The sequence below is a fragment of the Heptranchias perlo genome, unplaced genomic scaffold, assembly GCF_035084215.1.
Source record: "Heptranchias perlo isolate sHepPer1 unplaced genomic scaffold, sHepPer1.hap1 HAP1_SCAFFOLD_579, whole genome shotgun sequence".
In the NCBI taxonomy this organism is placed as follows: domain Eukaryota; kingdom Metazoa; phylum Chordata; class Chondrichthyes; order Hexanchiformes; family Hexanchidae; genus Heptranchias; species Heptranchias perlo.
In genome coordinates, this window is record NW_027139601.1 from 108,577 (window position 1) to 128,312 (window position 19,736).

At 57.2% G+C, this 19,736-nt stretch overlaps 1 protein-coding gene across 1 annotated transcript in view; it reads left to right on the forward strand.

Moving 5' to 3' along the window:
- LOC137316287 (SLIT-ROBO Rho GTPase-activating protein 3-like) overlaps positions 1-18,687 on the forward strand; it is a gene marked incomplete at its 3' end in the record, with an annotated part of 44,112 nt that extends 25,425 nt beyond the window's left edge. Inside the window, exons 8-13 of the mRNA XM_067980357.1 lie at positions 3,815-4,036; positions 15,056-15,157; positions 16,053-16,268; positions 16,559-16,643; positions 17,849-17,876; positions 18,554-18,687. Of these exons, the coding sequence (XP_067836458.1) occupies positions 3,815-4,036; positions 15,056-15,157; positions 16,053-16,268; positions 16,559-16,643; positions 17,849-17,876; positions 18,554-18,687 (787 nt within the window). The remainder of the gene's footprint in view (positions 1-3,814; positions 4,037-15,055; positions 15,158-16,052; positions 16,269-16,558; positions 16,644-17,848; positions 17,877-18,553) is intronic.
- Positions 18,688-19,736: the final 1,049 nt, after the last annotated feature.

Consider the following 19,736-nt stretch of genomic DNA (forward strand, 5'->3'; position numbering starts at 1 on the left):
TTTACTCCCTTCTGACTCCCCGCTCAGGTTCCCATCCCCCTGCCACTCTAGTTTAAACCTTCCCCAACAGCACTAGCAAACACCCCCACGAGGACATTGGTCCCGGTCCTGCTCGGGTGTAACCCGTCCCACTCGTACAGGTCCCACTTTCCCCAGAACCGGTCCCAATGTCCCAGGAATCTAAATCCCTCCCTCCTACACCATCCCTGCAGCCACCATTCATCCTGTCTATTCTCCTGTTCCTATACTCACTAGCACGTGGCACTGGTCGTAATCCTGAGATCACTACCTTTGAGGTCCTGCTTTTTAATTTATCTCCGAACTCCTTAAATTCATCTTGCAGGACCTCATCCCTTTTTTAACCTATGTCATTGGTACCGATATGGACCACGACTACTGGCTGTTCACCCTCCCCCTCCAGAATGCCCTGCAGCCGCTCCGTGACATCCTTGACCCTGGCACCATCCTGGAGTCACGTTTGAGGTCACAGAAACGTCTGTCTGTTCCCCTTACAATTGAATCCCCTATCACTATAGCCCTGCCACTCTTCTTCCTCCCCTCCTGTGCAGCAGAGCCACCCGTGGTGCCACGAACTTGGCTCTTGCTGCTTTCCCTTGATAAGCCATCTCCCCCAACAGTATCCAGAGCGGTATATCTGTTTGAGAGGGAGATGGCCCCGGGGACTCCTGCTCTACCTGCCTAGTCCTTTTACTCTGTCTGGCGGTCACCCATTTCCTTTCTGCCTGCGTAATCTTTACCTGCGGTGTGACCACCTCACTGAACGTGCTATCCACGATAGTCTCAGCATCACGGATGCTCCACAGTGAATCCACCCACAGCTCCAGCTCCGAAATGCGGTGAGCCAGTAGCTGCAGCTGGACACACTTCCTGCACACATGGTCGCCAGGGACACCGGTAGCGTCCATGACTTCCCACATAGGAGCATATCACGGGTGCGAGCTCTGCTGCCATGAATTGCCTTAGATTTACACTGTGCTCACCTCTCGGACTCTCCTCCCACTCTCGGACTCTCCTTTTACACTGTGTTCACCTCTCGGTCTCTCCTCCCGCTCTCGGACTCTCCTTTTATACTGTGCTCACCTCTCGGACTCTCCTCCCGCTCTCGGACTCTCCTTTTACACTGTGTTCACCTCTCGGACTCTCCTCCCACTCTCGGACTCTCCTTTTACACTGTGCTCACCTCTCGGACTCTCCTCCCCCTCTCGGTCTCTCCTCCCGCTCTCGGACTCTCCTTTTACACTGTGTTCACCTCTCGGACTCTCCTCCCACTCGGACTCTCCTTTTACACTGTGTTCACCTCTCGGTCTCTCCTCCCGCTCTCGGACTCTCCTTTTACACTGTGCTCACCTCTCGGTCTCTCCTCCCGCTCTCGGTCTCTCCTTTTACACTGTGTTCACCTCTCGGTCTCTCCTCCCGCTCTCGGACTCTCCTTTTACACTGTGCTCACCTCTCGGTCTCTCCTCCCGCTCTCGGACTCTCCTTTTACACTGTGTTCACCTCTCGGTCTCTCCTCCCGCTCTCGGACTCTCCTTTTACACTGTGCTCACCTCTCGGTCTCTCCTCCCGCTCTCGGACTCTCCTTTTACACTGTGCTCACCTCTCGGTCTCTCCTCCCGCTCTCGGACTCTCCTTTTACACTGTGCTCACCTCTCGGACTCTCCTTTTACACTGTGCTCACCTCTCGGTCTCTCCTCCCGCTCTCGGACTCTCCTTTTACACTGTGTTCACCTCTCGGACTCTCCTCCCGCTCTCGGACTCTCCTTTTACACTGTGTTCACCTCTCGGTCTCTCCTCCCACTCTCGGTCTCTCCTCCCGCTCTCGGACTCTCCTTTTACACTGTGCTCACCTCTCGGACTCTCCTCCCACTCTCGGACTCTCCTTTTATCCTGTGCTCACCTCTCGGACTCTCCTTTTACACTGTGCTCACCTCTCGGACTTTCCTCCCACTCTCGGACTCTCCTTTTACACTGTGCTCACCTCTCGGTCTCTCCTCCCGCTCTCGGACTCTCCTTTTACACTGTGCTCACCTCTCGGTCTCTCCTCCCACTCGGACTCTCCTTTTACACCACGCTCACCTCTCGGACTCTCCTCCCGCTCTCGGACTCTCCTTTTATACTGTGCTCACCTCTCGGTCTCTCCTCCCACTCTCGGTCTCTCCTTTTACACTGAGCTCACCTCTCGGTCTCTCCTCCCGCTCTCGGACTCTCCTTTTACACTGTGTTCACCTCTCGGACTCTCCTCCCGCTCTCGGTCTCTCCTTTTACACTGTGCTCACCTCTCGGACTCTCCTCCCGCTCTCGGACTCTCCTTTTACACTGTGCTCACCTCTCGGACTCTCCTCCCACTCTCGGTCTCTCCTTTTATACTGTGCTCACCTCTCGGACTCTCCTCCCACTCTCGGTCTCTCCTTTTATACTGCGCTCACCTCTCGGACTCTCCTCCCACTCTCGGTCTCTCCTTTTATACTGTGCTCACCTCTTGGACTCTCCTCCCACTCTCGGTCTCTCCTTTTATACTGCGCTCACCTCTCGGACTCTCCTCCCACTCTCGGTCTCTCCTTTTATTACTGTGCTCACCTCTCGGACTCTCCTCCCACTCTCGGACTCTCCTTTTATACTGTGCTCACCTCTCGGTCTCTCCTCCCACTCTCGGACTCTCCTTTTATACTGTGCTCACCTCTCGGACTCTCCTCCCACTCTCGGACTCTCCTTTTATACTGTGCTCACCTCTCGGTCTCTCCTCCCACTCTCGGACTCTCCTTTTATACTGTGCTCACCTCTCGGTCTCTCCTCCCACTCTCGGACTCTCCTTTTATACTGTGCTCACCTCTCGGACTCTCCTCCCACTCTCGGACTCTCCTTTTATACTGTGCTCACCTCTCGGTCTCTCCTCCCACTCTCGGACTCTCCTTTTATACTGTGCTCACCTCTCGGACTCTCCTCCCCCTCTCGGACTCTCCTCCCGCTCTCGGTCTCTCCTTTTACACTGTGCTCACCTCTCGGACTCTCCTCCCACTCTCGGACTCTCCTTTTACACTGCGCTCACCTCTCGGACTCTCCTGCCTCACCTGTGACGTCACACAGTCGTTGTCTGTTGTTGCAGGTCTGCTGCTGCTCTTATTCCCCACTCTCAGTCTTCTGCTGCTCAGGTCTGCCGCCGCTCCGCGGGAAAAAGTTCGGAAAAGCAAGGCAAAGCAGCACCTCCTTCCCCCACTTCCCCGAACTCCCACACTCACCACTTGTGGGGGAGACCAGAACCAGGGGCCATAAATATAAGATAGTCAGTAATAAATCCAATAGGGAATTCAGGAGAAACCTCTTTACCCAGAGAGTGGTGAGAATGTGGAACTCACTCCCACAGGGAGTGGTTGAGGGGAATAACAGAGATGGATTTAAGGGGAAGCCGGATAAACACATGAGAGAGAAAGGAATAGAAGGATAGGGTGATAGGGTGAGATGGAGTAGGGAGGGAGGAGGCTCGAGTGGAGCATAAACACCGGGATAGACCAGATGGGCCGAATGGCCTGTTCCTGTGTTGTAAAATTCTATGTGATTCCACGTTAGGGATGAACAGTATTTGAGGAAGTGCAGAGCCAGGGAAAAGAGGATCAGGGAAAGAACAAAAGGGAAGGGCGGTGATAGGGTGGAGGGCAGGAGTGATTAAATGACAGAAGGGGATGATGGTGTGAGGCAGGGAGGGTGGGAATGGGACAAGTGAAGACACAGAAGTGAATGATTCCCTTTTACACACATTGGACGGTTATACTAACGCTGGCGTCTCATCGTTTGGCAGTATTGGGACCTGGGATTTCACTCGGCTCTGAGCCGCACCCTGAGGACGTACCTGAGGGCGGAGTCCAGCGTGGAGACGTCTCGCCGTGAGGGTCTGAAAATCATTGAGGCGGCAGTCGACAGTCTGGACCCTCAAAGCGACAAGATGAAGATCATGGATATCAACTGCACCGCATTCTGCCTCCCAAACAAGCTCGAGTTCCTGCCGCATGATCAAGACCAGGTGTTTACCCCCTCCGCCTCGCCCCTCGGCCCCCCGTCCCTCCGCCTCGGCCCCCCGTCCCTCCGCCTCGGCCCCCCGTCCCTCCGCCTCGGCCCCCCGTCCCTCCGCCTCGGCCCCCCCTCCCTCCGCCTCGCCCCCCCCTCGCTGTTTAAGCCCGGGGGTGTCGGGCTCGTTCCCCCGGAGTCTGATTCCGAAACCCCTCCAACCAATGGAACGGGAACTTTTATTTATATTTGTTCTTGGGGATTTGTTCTTGGCTCTTTCAAAGAGCCAGCACAGGTACGATGGGCTGAATGGCCTCCTTCTATCCTGTATCATTCAATGATTCTGTGATAGTTAACAGGGTGAAATGAAGTCTGAAGGAAGGGGGCCCGCGTGGAGTATAAACACCAGCACAAACAGTTCATTCTTCAAAAAAAAACTTTTGTCAGTCAGATTTGTTTAAAAACAATCTGATTTATAAAAAGTCCCTGTCCCTTCCATTAGTTCTCTTTTCTCAGAGGAAGAAGGAAGTTTTAGTCTGATTATTCCTCATAGGCAAAACAATTAGCCTCACAGATGGGGAAGTGTTAACTGGTGATTTGGGAGCAGCATTGAAAAATTCAGCAGTGAAAGTTTGGGAACAGAGTTTGGAGGCAAACTGAAAGCAGAAGATGGGTTCAAAAGTTCAGTTCATGGATATCAGTGAACTACTGACACTCGGGGAGACCCCCTCAAATACTGACACTCGGGGAGACCCCCTCAAATACTGACACTCGGGGAGACCCCCTCAAATACTGACACTCGGGGAGACCCCCTCAAATACTGACACTCGGGGAGACCCCCTCAAATACTGACACTCGGGGAGACCCCCTCAAATACTGACACTCGGGGAGACCCCCTCAAATACTGACACTCGGGGAGACCCCCTCAAATACTGACACTCCCCGAGACCCCCTCAAATACTGACACTCGGGGAGACCCCCTCAAATACTGACACTCCCCGAGACCCCCTCAAATACTGACACTCGGGGAGACCCCCTCAAATACTGACACTCCCCGAGACCCCCTCAAATACTGACACTCCCCGAGACCCCCTCAAATACTGACACTCCCCGAGACCCCCTCAAATACTGACACTCCCCGAGACCCCCTCAAATACTGACACTCGGGGAGACCCCCTCAAATACTGACACTCGGGGAGACCCCCCTCAAATACTGACACTCGGGGAGACCCCCCTCAAATACTGACACTCGGGGAGACCCCCCTCAAATACTGACACTCGGGGAGACCCCCTCAAATACTGACACTCGGGGAGACCCCCTCAAATACTGACACTCCCAGAGACCCCCTCAAATACTGACACTCCCAGAGACCCCCTCAAATACTGACACTCGGGGAGACCCCCTCAAATACTGACACTCCCAGAGACCCCCTCAAATACTGACACTCCCAGAGACCCCCTCAAATACTGACACTCGGGGAGACCCCCTCAAATACTGACACTCCCAGAGACCCCCTCAAATACTGACACTCCCCGAGACCCCCTCAAATACTGACACTCCCAGAGACCCCCTCAAATACTGACACTCCCAGAGACCCCCTCAAATACTGACACTCCCAGAGACCCCCTCAAATACGGACACTCCGAGAGACCCCCTCAAATACCGACACTCCCCGAGACCCCCTCAAATACGGACACTCCGAGAGCCCCCCTCAAATACGGACACTCCGAGAGCCCCCCTCAAATACGGACACTCCGAGAGCCCCCCTCAAATACGGACACTCCGAGAGACCCCCTCAAATACCGACACTCCGAGAGACCCCCTCAAATACCGACACTCCCAGAGACCCCCTCAAATACCGACACTCCCAGAGACCCCCTCAAATACTGACACTCGGGGAGACCCCCTCAAATACTGACACTCCCCGAGACCCCCTCAAATACTGACACTCCGAGAGACCCCCTCAAATACTGACACTCCGAGAGATCCCCTCAAATACTGACACTCCCCGAGACCCCCTCAAATACTGACACTCCCCGAGACCCCCTCAAATACTGACACTCCCCGAGACCCCCTCAAATACTGACACTCCCAGAGACCCCCTCAAATACTGACACTCCGAGAGACCCCCTCAAATACCGACACTCCGAGAGACCCCCTCAAATACCGACACTCCGAGAGACCCCCTCAAATACCGACACTCCCAGAGACCCCCTCAAATACTGACACTCGGGGAGACCCCCTCAAATACTGACACTCGGGGAGACCCCCTCAAATACTGACACTCGGGGAGACCCCCTCAAATACTGACACTCGGGGAGACCCCCTCAAATACTGACACTCGGGGAGACCCCCTCAAATACTGACACTCGGGGAGACCCCCTCAAATACTGACACTCGGGGAGACCCCCTCAAATACTGACACTCGGGGAGACCCCCTCAAATACTGACACTCGGGGAGACCCCCTCAAATACTGACACTCGGGGAGACCCCCTCAAATACTGACACTCGGGGAGACCCCCTCAAATACTGACACTCGGGGAGACCCCCTCAAATACTGACACTCGGGGAGACCCCCTCAAATACTGACACTCCCGGAGACCCCCTCAAATACTGACACTCCCAGAGACCCCCTCAAATACTGACACTCCCAGAGACCCCCTCAAATACTGACACTCCCAGAGACCCCCTCAAATACTGACACTCCCAGAGACCCCCTCAAATACTGACACTCCCGGAGACCCCCTCAAATACTGACACTCGGGGAGACCCCCTCAAATACTGACACTCGGGGAGACCCCCTCAAATACTGACACTCCCAGAGACCCCCTCAAATACTGACACTCCCAGAGACCCCCTCAAATACTGACACTCCCAGAGACCCCCTCAAATACTGACACTCGGGGAGACCCCCTCAAATACTGACACTCGGGGAGACCCCCTCAAATACTGACACTAGGGGAGACCCCCTCAAATACTGACACTCGGGGAGACCCCCTCAAATACTGACACTCGGGGAGACCCCCTCAAATACTGACACTCGGGGAGACCCCCTCAAATACTGACACTCGGGGAGACCCCCTCAAATACTGACACTCGGGGAGACCCCCTCAAATACTGACACTCGGGGAGACCCCCTCAAATACTGACACTCGGGGAGACCCCCTCAAATACTGACACTCCCAGAGACCCCCTCAAATACTGACACTCCCAGAGACCCCCTCAAATACTGACACTCGGGGAGACCCCCTCAAATACTGACACTCCCAGAGACCCCCTCAAATACTGACACTCCCAGAGACCCCCTCAAATACTGACACTCCCAGAGACCCCCTCAAATACTGACACTCGGGGAGACCCCCTCAAATACTGACACTCGGGGAGACCCCCTCAAATACTGACACTCGGGGAGACCCCCTCAAATACTGACACTCGGGGAGACCCCCTCAAATACTGACACTCGGGGAGACCCCCTCAAATACTGACACTCCCAGAGACCCCCTCAAATACTGACACTCCCCGAGACCCCCTCAAATACTGACACTCCCAGAGACCCCCTCAAATACTGACACTCCCAGAGACCCCCTCAAATACTGACACTCCCAGAGACCCCCTCAAATACGGACACTCCGAGAGACCCCCTCAAATACCGACACTCCCCGAGACCCCCTCAAATACCGACACTCCGAGAGCCCCCCTCAAATACGGACACTCCGAGAGCCCCCCTCAAATACGGACACTCCGAGAGCCCCCCTCAAATACGGACACTCCGAGAGCCCCCCTCAAATACGGACACTCCGAGAGACCCCCTCAAATACCGACACTCCCAGAGACCCCCTCAAATACCGACACTCCCAGAGACCCCCTCAAATACTGACACTCGGGGAGACCCCCTCAAATACTGACACTCCCCGAGACCCCCTCAAATACTGACACTCCGAGAGACCCCCTCAAATACTGACACTCCGAGAGATCCCCTCAAATACTGACACTCGGGGAGACCCCCTCAAATACTGACACTCGGGGAGACCCCCTCAAATACTGACACTCCCAGAGACCCCCTCAAATACTGACACTCCCAGAGACCCCCTCAAATACTGACACTCGGGGAGACCCCCTCAAATACTGACACACCCAGAGACCCCCTCAAATACTGACACTCCCAGAGACCCCCTCAAATACTGACACTCGGGGAGACCCCCTCAAATACTGACACTCGGGGAGACCCCCTCAAATACTGACACTCGGGGAGACCCCCTCAAATACTGACACTCGGGGAGACCCCCTCAAATACTGACACTCGGGGAGACCCCCTCAAATACTGACACTCGGGGAGACCCCCTCAAATACTGACACTCGGGGAGACCCCCTCAAATACTGACACTCGGGGAGACCCCCTCAAATACTGACACTCGGGGAGACCCCCTCAAATACTGACACTCGGGGAGACCCCATCAAATACTGACACTCGGGGAGACCCCCTCAAATACTGACACTCGGGGAGACCCCCTCAAATACTGACACTCGGGGAGACCCCCTCAAATACTGACACTCGGGGAGACCCCCTCAAATACTGACACTCGGGGAGACCCCCTCAAATACTGACACTCGGGGAGACCCCCTCAAATACTGACACTCCCGGAGACCCCCTCAAATACTGACACTCCCAGAGACCCCCTCAAATACTGACACTCCCAGAGACCCCCTCAAATACTGACACTCCCAGAGACCCCCTCAAATACTGACACTCCCAGAGACCCCCTCAAATACTGACACTCCCGGAGACCCCCTCAAATACTGACACTCGGGGAGACCCCCTCAAATACTGACACTCGGGGAGACCCCCTCAAATACTGACACTCGGGGAGACCCCCTCAAATACTGACACTCCCAGAGACCCCCTCAAATACTGACACTCCCGGAGACCCCCTCAAATACTGACACTCGGGGAGACCCCCTCAAATACTGACACTCGGGGAGACCCCCTCAAATACTGACACTCGGGGAGACCCCCTCAAATACTGACACTCGGGGAGACCCCCTCAAATACTGACACTCGGGGAGACCCCCTCAAATACTGACACTCGGGGAGACCCCCTCAAATACTGACACTCGGGGAGACCCCCTCAAATACTGACACTCGGGGAGACCCCCTCAAATACTGACACTCGGGGAGACCCCCTCAAATACTGACACTCCCAGAGACCCCCTCAAATACTGACACTCCCAGAGACCCCCTCAAATACTGACACTCCCAGAGACCCCCTCAAATACTGACACTCCCAGAGACCCCCTCAAATACTGACACTCCCAGAGACCCCCTCAAATACTGACACTCCCGGAGACCCCCTCAAATACTGACACTCGGGGAGACCCCCTCAAATACTGACACTCGGGGAGACCCCCTCAAATACTGACACTCCCAGAGACCCCCTCAAATACTGACACTCCCAGAGACCCCCTCAAATACTGACACTCCCAGAGACCCCCTCAAATACTGACACTCGGGGAGACCCCCTCAAATACTGACACTCGGGAGACCCCCTCAAATACTGACACTCGGGGAGACCCCCTCAAATACTGACACTCGGGGAGACCCCCTCAAATACTGACACTCGGGGAGACCCCCTCAAATACTGACACTCGGGGAGACCCCCTCAAATACTGACACTCGGGGAGACCCCCTCAAATACTGACACTCGGGGAGACCCCCTCAAATACTGACACTCCCAGAGACCCCCTCAAATACTGACACTCCCAGAGACCCCCTCAAATACTGACACTCGGGGAGACCCCCTCAAATACTGACACACCCAGAGACCCCCTCAAATACTGACACTCCCAGAGACCCCCTCAAATACTGACACTCGGGGAGACCCCCTCAAATACTGACACTCGGGGAGACCCCCTCAAATACTGACACTCGGGGAGACCCCCTCAAATACTGACACTCGGGGAGACCCCCTCAAATACTGACACTCGGGGAGACCCCCTCAAATACCGACACTCCCAGAGACCCCCTCAAATACTGACACTCCCAGAGACCCCCTCAAATACTGACACTCGGGGAGACCCCCTCAAATACTGACACTCCCAGAGACCCCCTCAAATACTGACACTCCCAGAGACCCCCTCAAATACTGACACTCCCAGAGACCCCCTCAAATACTGACACTCCCAGAGACCCCCTCAAATACTGACACTCCCAGAGACCCCCTCAAATACTGACACTCCCAGAGACCCCCTCAAATACTGACACTCCCGGAGACCCCCTCAAATACTGACACTCGGGGAGACCCCCTCAAATACTGACACTCGGGGAGACCCCCTCAAATACTGACACTCCCAGAGACCCCCTCAAATACTGACACTCCCAGAGACCCCCTCAAATACTGACACTCCCAGAGACCCCCTCAAATACTGACACTCGGGGAGACCCCCTCAAATACTGACACTCGGGGAGACCCCCTCAAATACTGACACTCGGGGAGACCCCCTCAAATACTGACACTCGGGGAGACCCCCTCAAATACTGACACTCGGGGAGACCCCCTCAAATACTGACACTCGGGGAGACCCCCTCAAATACTGACACTCGGGGAGACCCCCTCAAATACTGACACTCGGGGAGACCCCCTCAAATACTGACACTCGGGGAGACCCCCTCAAATACTGACACTCCCAGAGACCCCCTCAAATACTGACACTCCCAGAGACCCCCTCAAATACTGACACTCGGGGAGACCCCCTCAAATACTGACACACCCAGAGACCCCCTCAAATACTGACACTCCCAGAGACCCCCTCAAATACTGACACTCGGGGAGACCCCCTCAAATACTGACACTCGGGGAGACCCCCTCAAATACTGACACTCGGGGAGACCCCCTCAAATACTGACACTCGGGGAGACCCCCTCAAATACCGACACTCCCAGAGACCCCCTCAAATACTGACACTCCCAGAGACCCCCTCAAATACTGACACTCGGGGAGACCCCCTCAAATACTGACACTCCCAGAGACCCCCTCAAATACTGACACTCCCAGAGACCCCCTCAAATACTGACACTCGGGGAGACCCCCTCAAATACTGACACTCCCAGAGACCCCCTCAAATACTGACACTCCCAGAGACCCCCTCAAATACTGACACTCGGGGAGACCCCCTCAAATACTGACACTCGGGGAGACCCCCTCAAATACTGACACTCGGGGAGACCCCCTCAAATACTGACACTCGGGGAGACCCCCTCAAATACTGACACTCGGGGAGACCCCCTCAAATACGGACACTCGGGGAGACCCCCTCAAATACGGACACTCCGAGAGACCCCCTCAAATACGGACACTCCGAGAGACCCCCTCAAATACTGACACTCCGAGAGACCCCCTCAAATACTGACACTCGGGGAGACCCCCTCAAATACTGACACTCGGGGAGACCCCCTCAAATACTGACACTCGGGGAGACCCCCTCAAATACTGACACTCGGGGAGACCCCCTCAAATACTGACACTCGGGGAGACCCCCTCAAATACCGACACTCCCCGAGACCCCCTCAAACACCGACACTCCCCGAGACCCCCTCAAATACCGACACTCCGAGAGACCCCCTCAAATACGGACACTCCGAGAGACCCCCTCAAATACCGACACTCCCAGAGACCCCCTCAAATACTGACACTCCCAGAGACCCCCTGTAAATACTGACACACTCCCGGGGACCCCCTGTAAATACTGACACACTCCCGGGGACCCCCTGTAAATACTGACACACTCCCGGGGACCCCCTGTAAATACTGACACACTCCCGGGGACCCCCTGTAAATACTGACACACTCCCAGGGACCCCCTGTAAATACTGACACACTCCCGGGGACCCCCTGTAAATACTGACACACTCCCGGGGACCCCCTGTAAATACTGACACACTCCCGGGGACCCCCTGTAAATACTGACACACTCCCGGGGACCCCCTGTAAATACTGACACACTCCCGGGGACCCCCTGTAAATACTGACACACTCCCGGGGACCCCCTGTAAATACTGACACACTCCCGGGGACCCCCTGTAAATACTGACACACTCCCGGGGACCCCCTGTAAATACTGACACACTCCCGGGGACCCCCTGTAAATACTGACACACTCCCGGGGACCCCCTGTAAATACTGACACACTCCCGGGGACCCCCTGTAAATACTGACACACTCCCGGGGACCCCCTGTAAATACTGACACACTCCCGGGGACCCCCTGTAAATACTGACACACTCCCGGGGACCCCCTGTAAATACTGACACATTCCCGGGGACCCCCTGTAAATACTGACACACTCCCGGGGACCCCCTGTAAATACTGACACACTCCCGGGGACCCCCTGTAAATACTGACACACTCCCGGGGACCCCCTGTAAATACTGACACACTCCCGGGGACCCCCTGTAAATACTGACACACTCCCGGGGACCCCCTGTAAATACTGACACACTCCCGGGGACCCCCTGTAAATACTGACACACTCCCGGGGACCCCCTGTAAATACTGACACACTCCCGGGGACCCCCTGTAAATACTGACACACTCCCGGGGACCCCCTGTAAATACTGACACACTCCCGGGGACCCCCTGTAAATACTGACACACTCCCGGGGACCCCCTGTAAATACTGACACACTCCCGGGGACCCCCTGTAAATACTGACACACTCCCGGGGACCCCCTGTAAATACTGACACACTCCCGGGGACCCCCTGTAAATACTGACACACTCCCGGGGACCCCCTGTAAATACTGACACACTCCCGGGGACCCCCTGTAAATACTGACACACTCCCGGGGACCCCCTGTAAATACTGACACACTCCCGGGGACCCCCTGTAAATACTGACACACTCCCGGGGACCCCCTGTAAATACTGACACACTCCCGGGGACCCCCTGTAAATACTGACACACTCCCGATGTCTCTTTCTCCTAACTTTGAACGACAGTCTCAGCTCCTGAATGGAAATTAATTGTCCAAGTAATATTTATGTTCGTGGGCAGAAAGAGGATTTTCAAGCTTCTAATTCAGCAATTACAGAAAAGTCGAGGAGTTCTCGAGAATCTGGAATTGTGTGGTCAGCGTGCTCGCTGCGGTCTGACCCCAGGGGGCAGTACTGAGCCACAGTCAACACCGGCCAGCTGGATGTTCACCTTCGCTGGCAGAACGGCCGCAGGTGGCCACAGTTCAACTGAGCACCACGGCTTCATCACGAGGGAGGCATTTGTGCATTAAAGTTAGTGCAAAGTGTCAGGAGGGGTGAATCCTAGTGTTGGGGGTCTGGGTTGTGGAGAGAATTGGGGTTTTCAGCCTTCGAAAGGAGGCGTCTGAGGGGCCCATCAAGCAGAGGAGCGTCGTGTGACAGGAGGGGCTCCGTGTGTAAGTGTGGGGACTCCGTGTGACAGGAGGGGCTCCGTGTGACAGGAGGGGCTCCGTGTGACAGGAGGGGCTCCGTGTGACAGGAGGGGCTCCGTGTGACAGGAGGGGCTCCGTGTGACAGGAGGGGCTCCGTGTGACAGGAGGGGCTCCGTGTGTAAGTGTGGGGGCTCCGTGTGTAAGTGTGGGGGCTCCGTGTGTAAGTGTGGGGGCTCCGTGTGTAAGTGTGGGGGCTCCGTGTGTAAGTGTGGGGGCTCCGTGTGTAAGTGTGGGGGCTCCGTGTGTAAGTGTGGGGGCTCCGTGTGTAAGTGTGGGGGCTCCGTGTGTAAGTGTGGGGGCTCCGTGTGTAAGTGTGGGGGCTCCGTGTGTAAGTGTGGGGGCTCCGTGTGTAAGTGTGGGGGCTCCGTGTGTAAGTGTGGGGGCTCCGTGTGTAAGTGTGGGGGCTCCGTGTGTAAGTGTGGGGGCTCCGTGTGTAAGTGTGGGGGCTCTCCGTGTGAGAGGAGGGGCTCTCCGTGTGAGAGGAGGGGCTCTCCGTGTGAGAGGAGGGGCTCTCCGTGTGAGAGGAGGGGCTCTCCGTGTGAGAGGAGGGGCTCTCCGTGTGAGAGGAGGGGCTCTCCGTGTGAGAGGAGGGGCTCTCCGTGTGAGAGGAGGGGCTCTCCGTGTGAGAGGAGGGGCTCTCCGTGTGAGAGGAGGGGCTCTCCGTGTGAGAGGAGGGGCTCTCCGTGTGAGAGGAGGGGCTCTCCGTGTGAGAGGAGGGGCTCTCCGTGTGAGAGGGGGGGCTCTCCGTGTGACAGGGGGGGTTCTCCGTGTGACAGGAGGGGCTCTCCGTGTGACAGGGGGGGCTCTCCGTGTGACAGGGGGGGTTCTCCGTGTGACAGGGGGGCTCTCCGTGTGACAGGGGGGCTCTCCGTGTGACGGGGGTTCTCCGTGTGACAGGGGGGTTCTCCGTGTGACAGGAGGGGCTCTCCGTGTGACAGGGGGGTTCTCCGTGTGACAGGGGGGTTCTCCGTGTGACAGGGGGTTCTCCGTGTGACAGGGGGCTCTCCGTGTGACAGGGGGGCTCTCCGTGTGACAGGGGCTCTCCGTGTGACAGGGGGTTCTCCGTGTGACAGGGGGTTCTCCGTGTGTCTGGGGGGGTTCTCCGTGTGACAGGGGGTTCTCCGTGTGTCTGGGGGGGCTCCCTGTGTAAGGGGGGGCTCTCCGTGTGTCTGGGGGGGCTCTCCGTGTGTCTGGGGGGGCTCTCCGTGTGACGGGGGGGCTCTCCGTGTGACGGGGGGGCTCTCCGTGTGACGGGGGGCTCTCCGTGTGTCTGGGGGGGCTCTCCGTGTGTCTGGGGGGGCTCCCTGTGTAAGGGGGGGTCCTGTATATAGAGGGGTGCCAGAGAGTAATGGTAAAGGTTAATTGGGAATATTACAGTGAGTCGGTTAGAGTGTCAGACTGTCACTGAGCAGAATCTCTGCCCCCACTGTTTCGGGGTGCGAGGTTTCCCTGAGATGAATCGTTTATTTTTGACCCCCTCTCTACGCTCCGGCCTAATTCGTGGGAGGTGACGATCGAACGGGGACATTTATCCCATTGCTTGGTTTCATTTTCTTCTCTTTGCCTGTGACAGGTGTGTGAAGTGAGGACAGAGTCTGCCGTCTACCAGGAGCTTCTCACACGGTTCCAGAACCTTCAAACCACGCTGGTTACGGCCAAACTGGAGACGGAAGAGGTAGGGACAGATTCCTCTCAAGCAGCTGCCCAGGGCCAGGTTTGGTCCCACAGCACCGAACAGGCAACAGGTCACTGGGTAATGGCAAATGTGGCAGAGTGAATGAGGGGGGTGTGTGAGTGTGAGGGGATGTGCGAGGGTGAGGGGATGTGCGAGGGTGTGAGTGTGAGTGTGAGGGTGTGAGTGTGAGTGTGAGGTTGTGAGTGTGAGTGTTTGTGAGTGTTTGTGAGTGTTTGTGAGTGTGAGTGTTTGTGAGTGTTTGTGAGTGTTTGAGTGTCTTTGTGTGAGTGTGTGTGAGTGTGTGTGTGAGTGTGTGTGTGAGTGTGTGTGAGAGTGTGTGTGTGAGTGTGTGTGAGAGTGTGTGTGAGAGTGTGTGTGTGAGAGTGTGTGAGAGTGTGTGTGTGAGAGTGTGTGTGAGAGTGTGTGTGAGAGTGTGTGTGAGAGTGTGTGTGAGAGTGTGTGTGAGAGTGTGTGTGAGAGTGTGTGTGTGAGTGTGTGTGAGTGTGTGTGTGAATGTGTGTGTGTGTGTGTGTGAGTGTGTGTGTGAATGTGTGTGTGAGTGTGTGTGAGAGTGTGTGTGAGAGTGTGTGTGAGAGTGTGTGTGTGAGAGTGTGTGAGAGTGTGTGTGTGAGTGTGTGTGTGAGAGTGTGTGTGAGAGTGTGTGTGAGAGTGTGTGTGAGAGTGTGTGTGAGAGTGTGTGTGAGAGTGTGTGTATGAGTGAGTGTGTATGAGTGAGTGTGTATGAGTGAGTGTGTGAGTGAGTGTGTGAGTGTGTGTGTATGAGTGAGTGTGTGTGTGAGTGTGTGTGTGTGTGTGTGAGTGAGAGTGTTTGTGACTCTGACTCCGCTAGTTGCCGATACCGAGACTGACTCTGTCTCCCTCCCTCCACCTACAGATTAATAAGACCCTGAAGGCCACACTGCGGGTGTTGCAGGACCTGGTCACCACAGATGATTACGACATTCCCGACATCTTCCAGCCCAGCCGGTCTACGGAGTCCGTCAAATCGGTCGGCTCGGGCTCGGGCTCGGGCTCGGGCTCGGGCTCCGACAAGGCCAACATCACCAAGCGGCGTTCCAACCAGCAGGACACCGAGACCTACTACTTCACCGTAAGCCCAGGGATCGGCAAACGGCGGGGAGAGCGCAGGGCAGGGCGTCGCAGCCCAGCCCACGCCCAGTGAGGGGGGGGCACAGGTTATACCCCCTTGCCCATTGCACGGCCAGTGTGCGGGGAATGGTGGGGGGGTGGTGTTGGAGGGAGGGGGCACACTACCACCATGGGCACAGGATAGACCTACTAAGGGCGGTGTGGGTTTGGGGGACAGTGAGTCCCCCGGGGCTGGGGGTGCAGTGTGTGGCCGTATTGCTGCGATGATCACACTCTCTCTGTGCCTCTCAGAAAGTGAAGGAGTACGTGGACGGGAGCAACAGGATCACCAAGCTGGACGCCAAGTACAAGCTGCTGAAATCTGCCATCGACAAGGGTGAGTCCCTGCGCCTAAACCCAGAGAGACCCGCGAGGCGCTCACTGCGAGCACGGCTCATACTGCAACACAACAACGGGAGGAATGCTCAAAGGGTCTGGTCTCTATCGCCCTCGTCTGCGAGGGTCTCAACAAGGGCCCACCCCCACCACTCCCCTTCCCATTGGCCCCATGGAGACCCCTCCCCTTCCCATTGACCCCGTGGGGAGCCCTCCCCTTCCCATTGACCCCGTGGGGAGCCCTCCCCTTCCCATTGACCCCATGGGGAGCCCTCCCCTTCCCATTGACCCCGTGGGGAGCCCTCCCCTTCCCATTGACCCCGTGGGGAGCCCTCCCCTTCCCATTGACCCCGTGGGGAGCCCTCCCCTACCCATTGACCCCGTGGGGAGCCCTCCCCTTCCCATTGACCCCGTGGGGAGCCCTCCCCTTCCCATTGACCCCGTGGAGACCCCTCCCATTCCCATTGACTCCATGGAGACCCCTCCCATTCCCATTGACTCCATGGAGACCCCTCCCATTCCCATTGACTCCATGGAGAGCCCTCCCGTTCCTATTCCCGTTCGAATCGCCAACCTTAAAGGAAGAGGGAGAGGCTGAGAGGTTTGTGGGGGGGTTGTAGGGCTGCAGGAGAAAGGCAAGTTGTAACGAGTGAGGCTCCGAAGCCTGGTTCCCATTGATCCTGTGATTGGCGATCCGGCCCTCCTGCCCCATTCCCACTAACCCTGCGGATGAGGCGCTCTGACAGAGTAGATAGAGAGAAACTGTTCCCATTGGCGGAAGGGTCAAGAACCAGTGGGCATAGATTTAAGGTGATTGGCAAATGAACCAAAGGTGACATGAGGAAAATCTTTCTTAAACAGCGAGTGGTTAGGATCTGGAATGCGCTGCCCGAGGGGGTGGTGGAGGCAGATTCAATCGTGGCCTTCAAAAGGGAACTGGATAAGTACTTGAAAGGAAAGAAATTTGCAGGGCTACGGGGATAGGGCGGGGGAGTGGGACTAGCTGGATTGCTCTTGCATTGAGCCGGCACGGACTCGATGGGCCGAATGGCCTCCTTCCGGGCTGTAACCTTGCTACGATTCTATCCCAGACCATCACTAACTCAGGAATGTAAGCGCCCACACCCTGAGACAATGAGGGAGCTCCGAGCTAGTGACCCACAGCAGTGACACCCAACTAACCCCACTCTCTTCTGTTCCCTGCAGGGGTCGTGGAGAACGAGAACACACACAGGTGAGTTCCCTCTTCACCCCGTCCACCGGCTCACAGAACGGGAACAGGCCGCACCTCGGGAAGGATAGACTGGCCTCGGAGGGGAGGGGGCAGCGCAGATTCCCCAGAATGATACCGGGGCTAAAAGGGTTAAATTCCGAGGACAGGTTGCACAGACTCGGCTTGTATTCCCTCGAGTGTAGAAGATTAAGGGGTGATCTAATCGAGGGGTTTAAGATGATTAAAGGATTTGATAGGGTCGATGGAGAGAAACTATTTCCTCTGGTGGGGGGAGTCCAGAACAAGGGGGCAGAACCTTAAAATTAGAGCCAGGCCGTTCAGGGGTGATGTCGGGAAGCATTTCTTCACACAAAGGGGAGTGGGAATATGGAACTCTCTCCCCCCAAAAAGCTGTGGAGTCTGGGGGTCGATTGGAGCTTTCAGCACTGAGACTGATGGTTTTTTGTTGGGTCAGGGTCATGGGAACCAAGGAGGGTAAATGGGGTTAAGATACAGATCAGATATGATCTAATCGAATGGCGGAACGGGTTCGAGGGGCTGAATGGCCTCCTCCTGTTCCTAATGTAACAGGTTCGAGGGGCTGAATGGCCTCCCCCTGTTCCTGTGCTGTGATTGAGAGCCCAGGGTGCAGTGAGATCCAGGCGGGCAAGCTGCTAATTCTCTTCCTGCCCTCTCAGGTTGTCCTCTACCCTCGGCCGCTCCCAGAGACAGAGGAAGCCTCGGCCCTGCTCCCTGTACAATCAGAAACTCTTCAACGGGGAGCTGGAGATCTTCATCAAGGTACTCAGGACAGAACCAGGACGGGAGGGAGACGGACGGACGGACGGGAGGGAGACGGACGGACGGGAGGGAGACGGACGGACGGGAGGGAGACGGACGGACGGGAGGGAGACGGACGGACGGGAGGGAGACGGACGGACGGGAGGGAGACGGACGGACGGGAGGGAGACGGACGGACGGGAGGGAGACGGACGGACGGGAGGGAGACGGACGGACGGGAGGGAGACGGACGGACGGGAGGGAGACGGACGGACGGGAGGGAGACGGACGGACGGGAGGGAGACGGACGGACGGGAGGGAGACGGACGGACGGGAGGGAGACGGACGGGAGGGAGACGGACGGACGGACGGACGGGAGGGAGACGGACGGACGGACGGGAGGGAGACGGACGGACGGGAGGGAGACGGACGGACGGGAGGGAGACGGACGGACGGGAGGGAGACGGACGGACGGGAGGGAGACGGACGGACGGACGGGAGGGAGACGGACGGACGGGAGGGAGACGGACGGACGGGAGGGAGACGGACGGGAGGGAGGGAGACGGACGGACGGGAGGGAGGGAGACGGACGGACGGGAGGGAGACAGACGGACGGGAGGGAGGGAGACGGACGGACGGACGGGAGGGAGGGAGACGGACGGACGGGAGGGAGGGAGACGGACGGGAGGGAGACGGACGGACGGGAGGGAGACGGACGGACGGGAGGGAGACGGACGGACGGGAGGGAGGGAGACGGACGGGAGGGAGGGAGACGGACGGACGGGAGGGAGGGAGACGGACGGACGGACGGGAGGGAGGGAGACGGACGGACGGACGGGAGGGAGGGAGACGGACGGACGGGAGGGAGGGAGACGGACGGACGGGAGGGAGACGGACGGACGGACGGACGGGAGGGAGGGAGACGGACGGACGGGAGGGAGGGAGACGGACGGACGGACGGGAGGGAGACGGACGGACGGACGGACGGGAGGGAGACGGACGGACGGACGGACGGGAGGGAGACGGACGGGAGGGAGACGGACGGACGGGAGGGAGACGGACGGACGGGAGGGAGACGGACGGACGGGAGGGAGACGGACG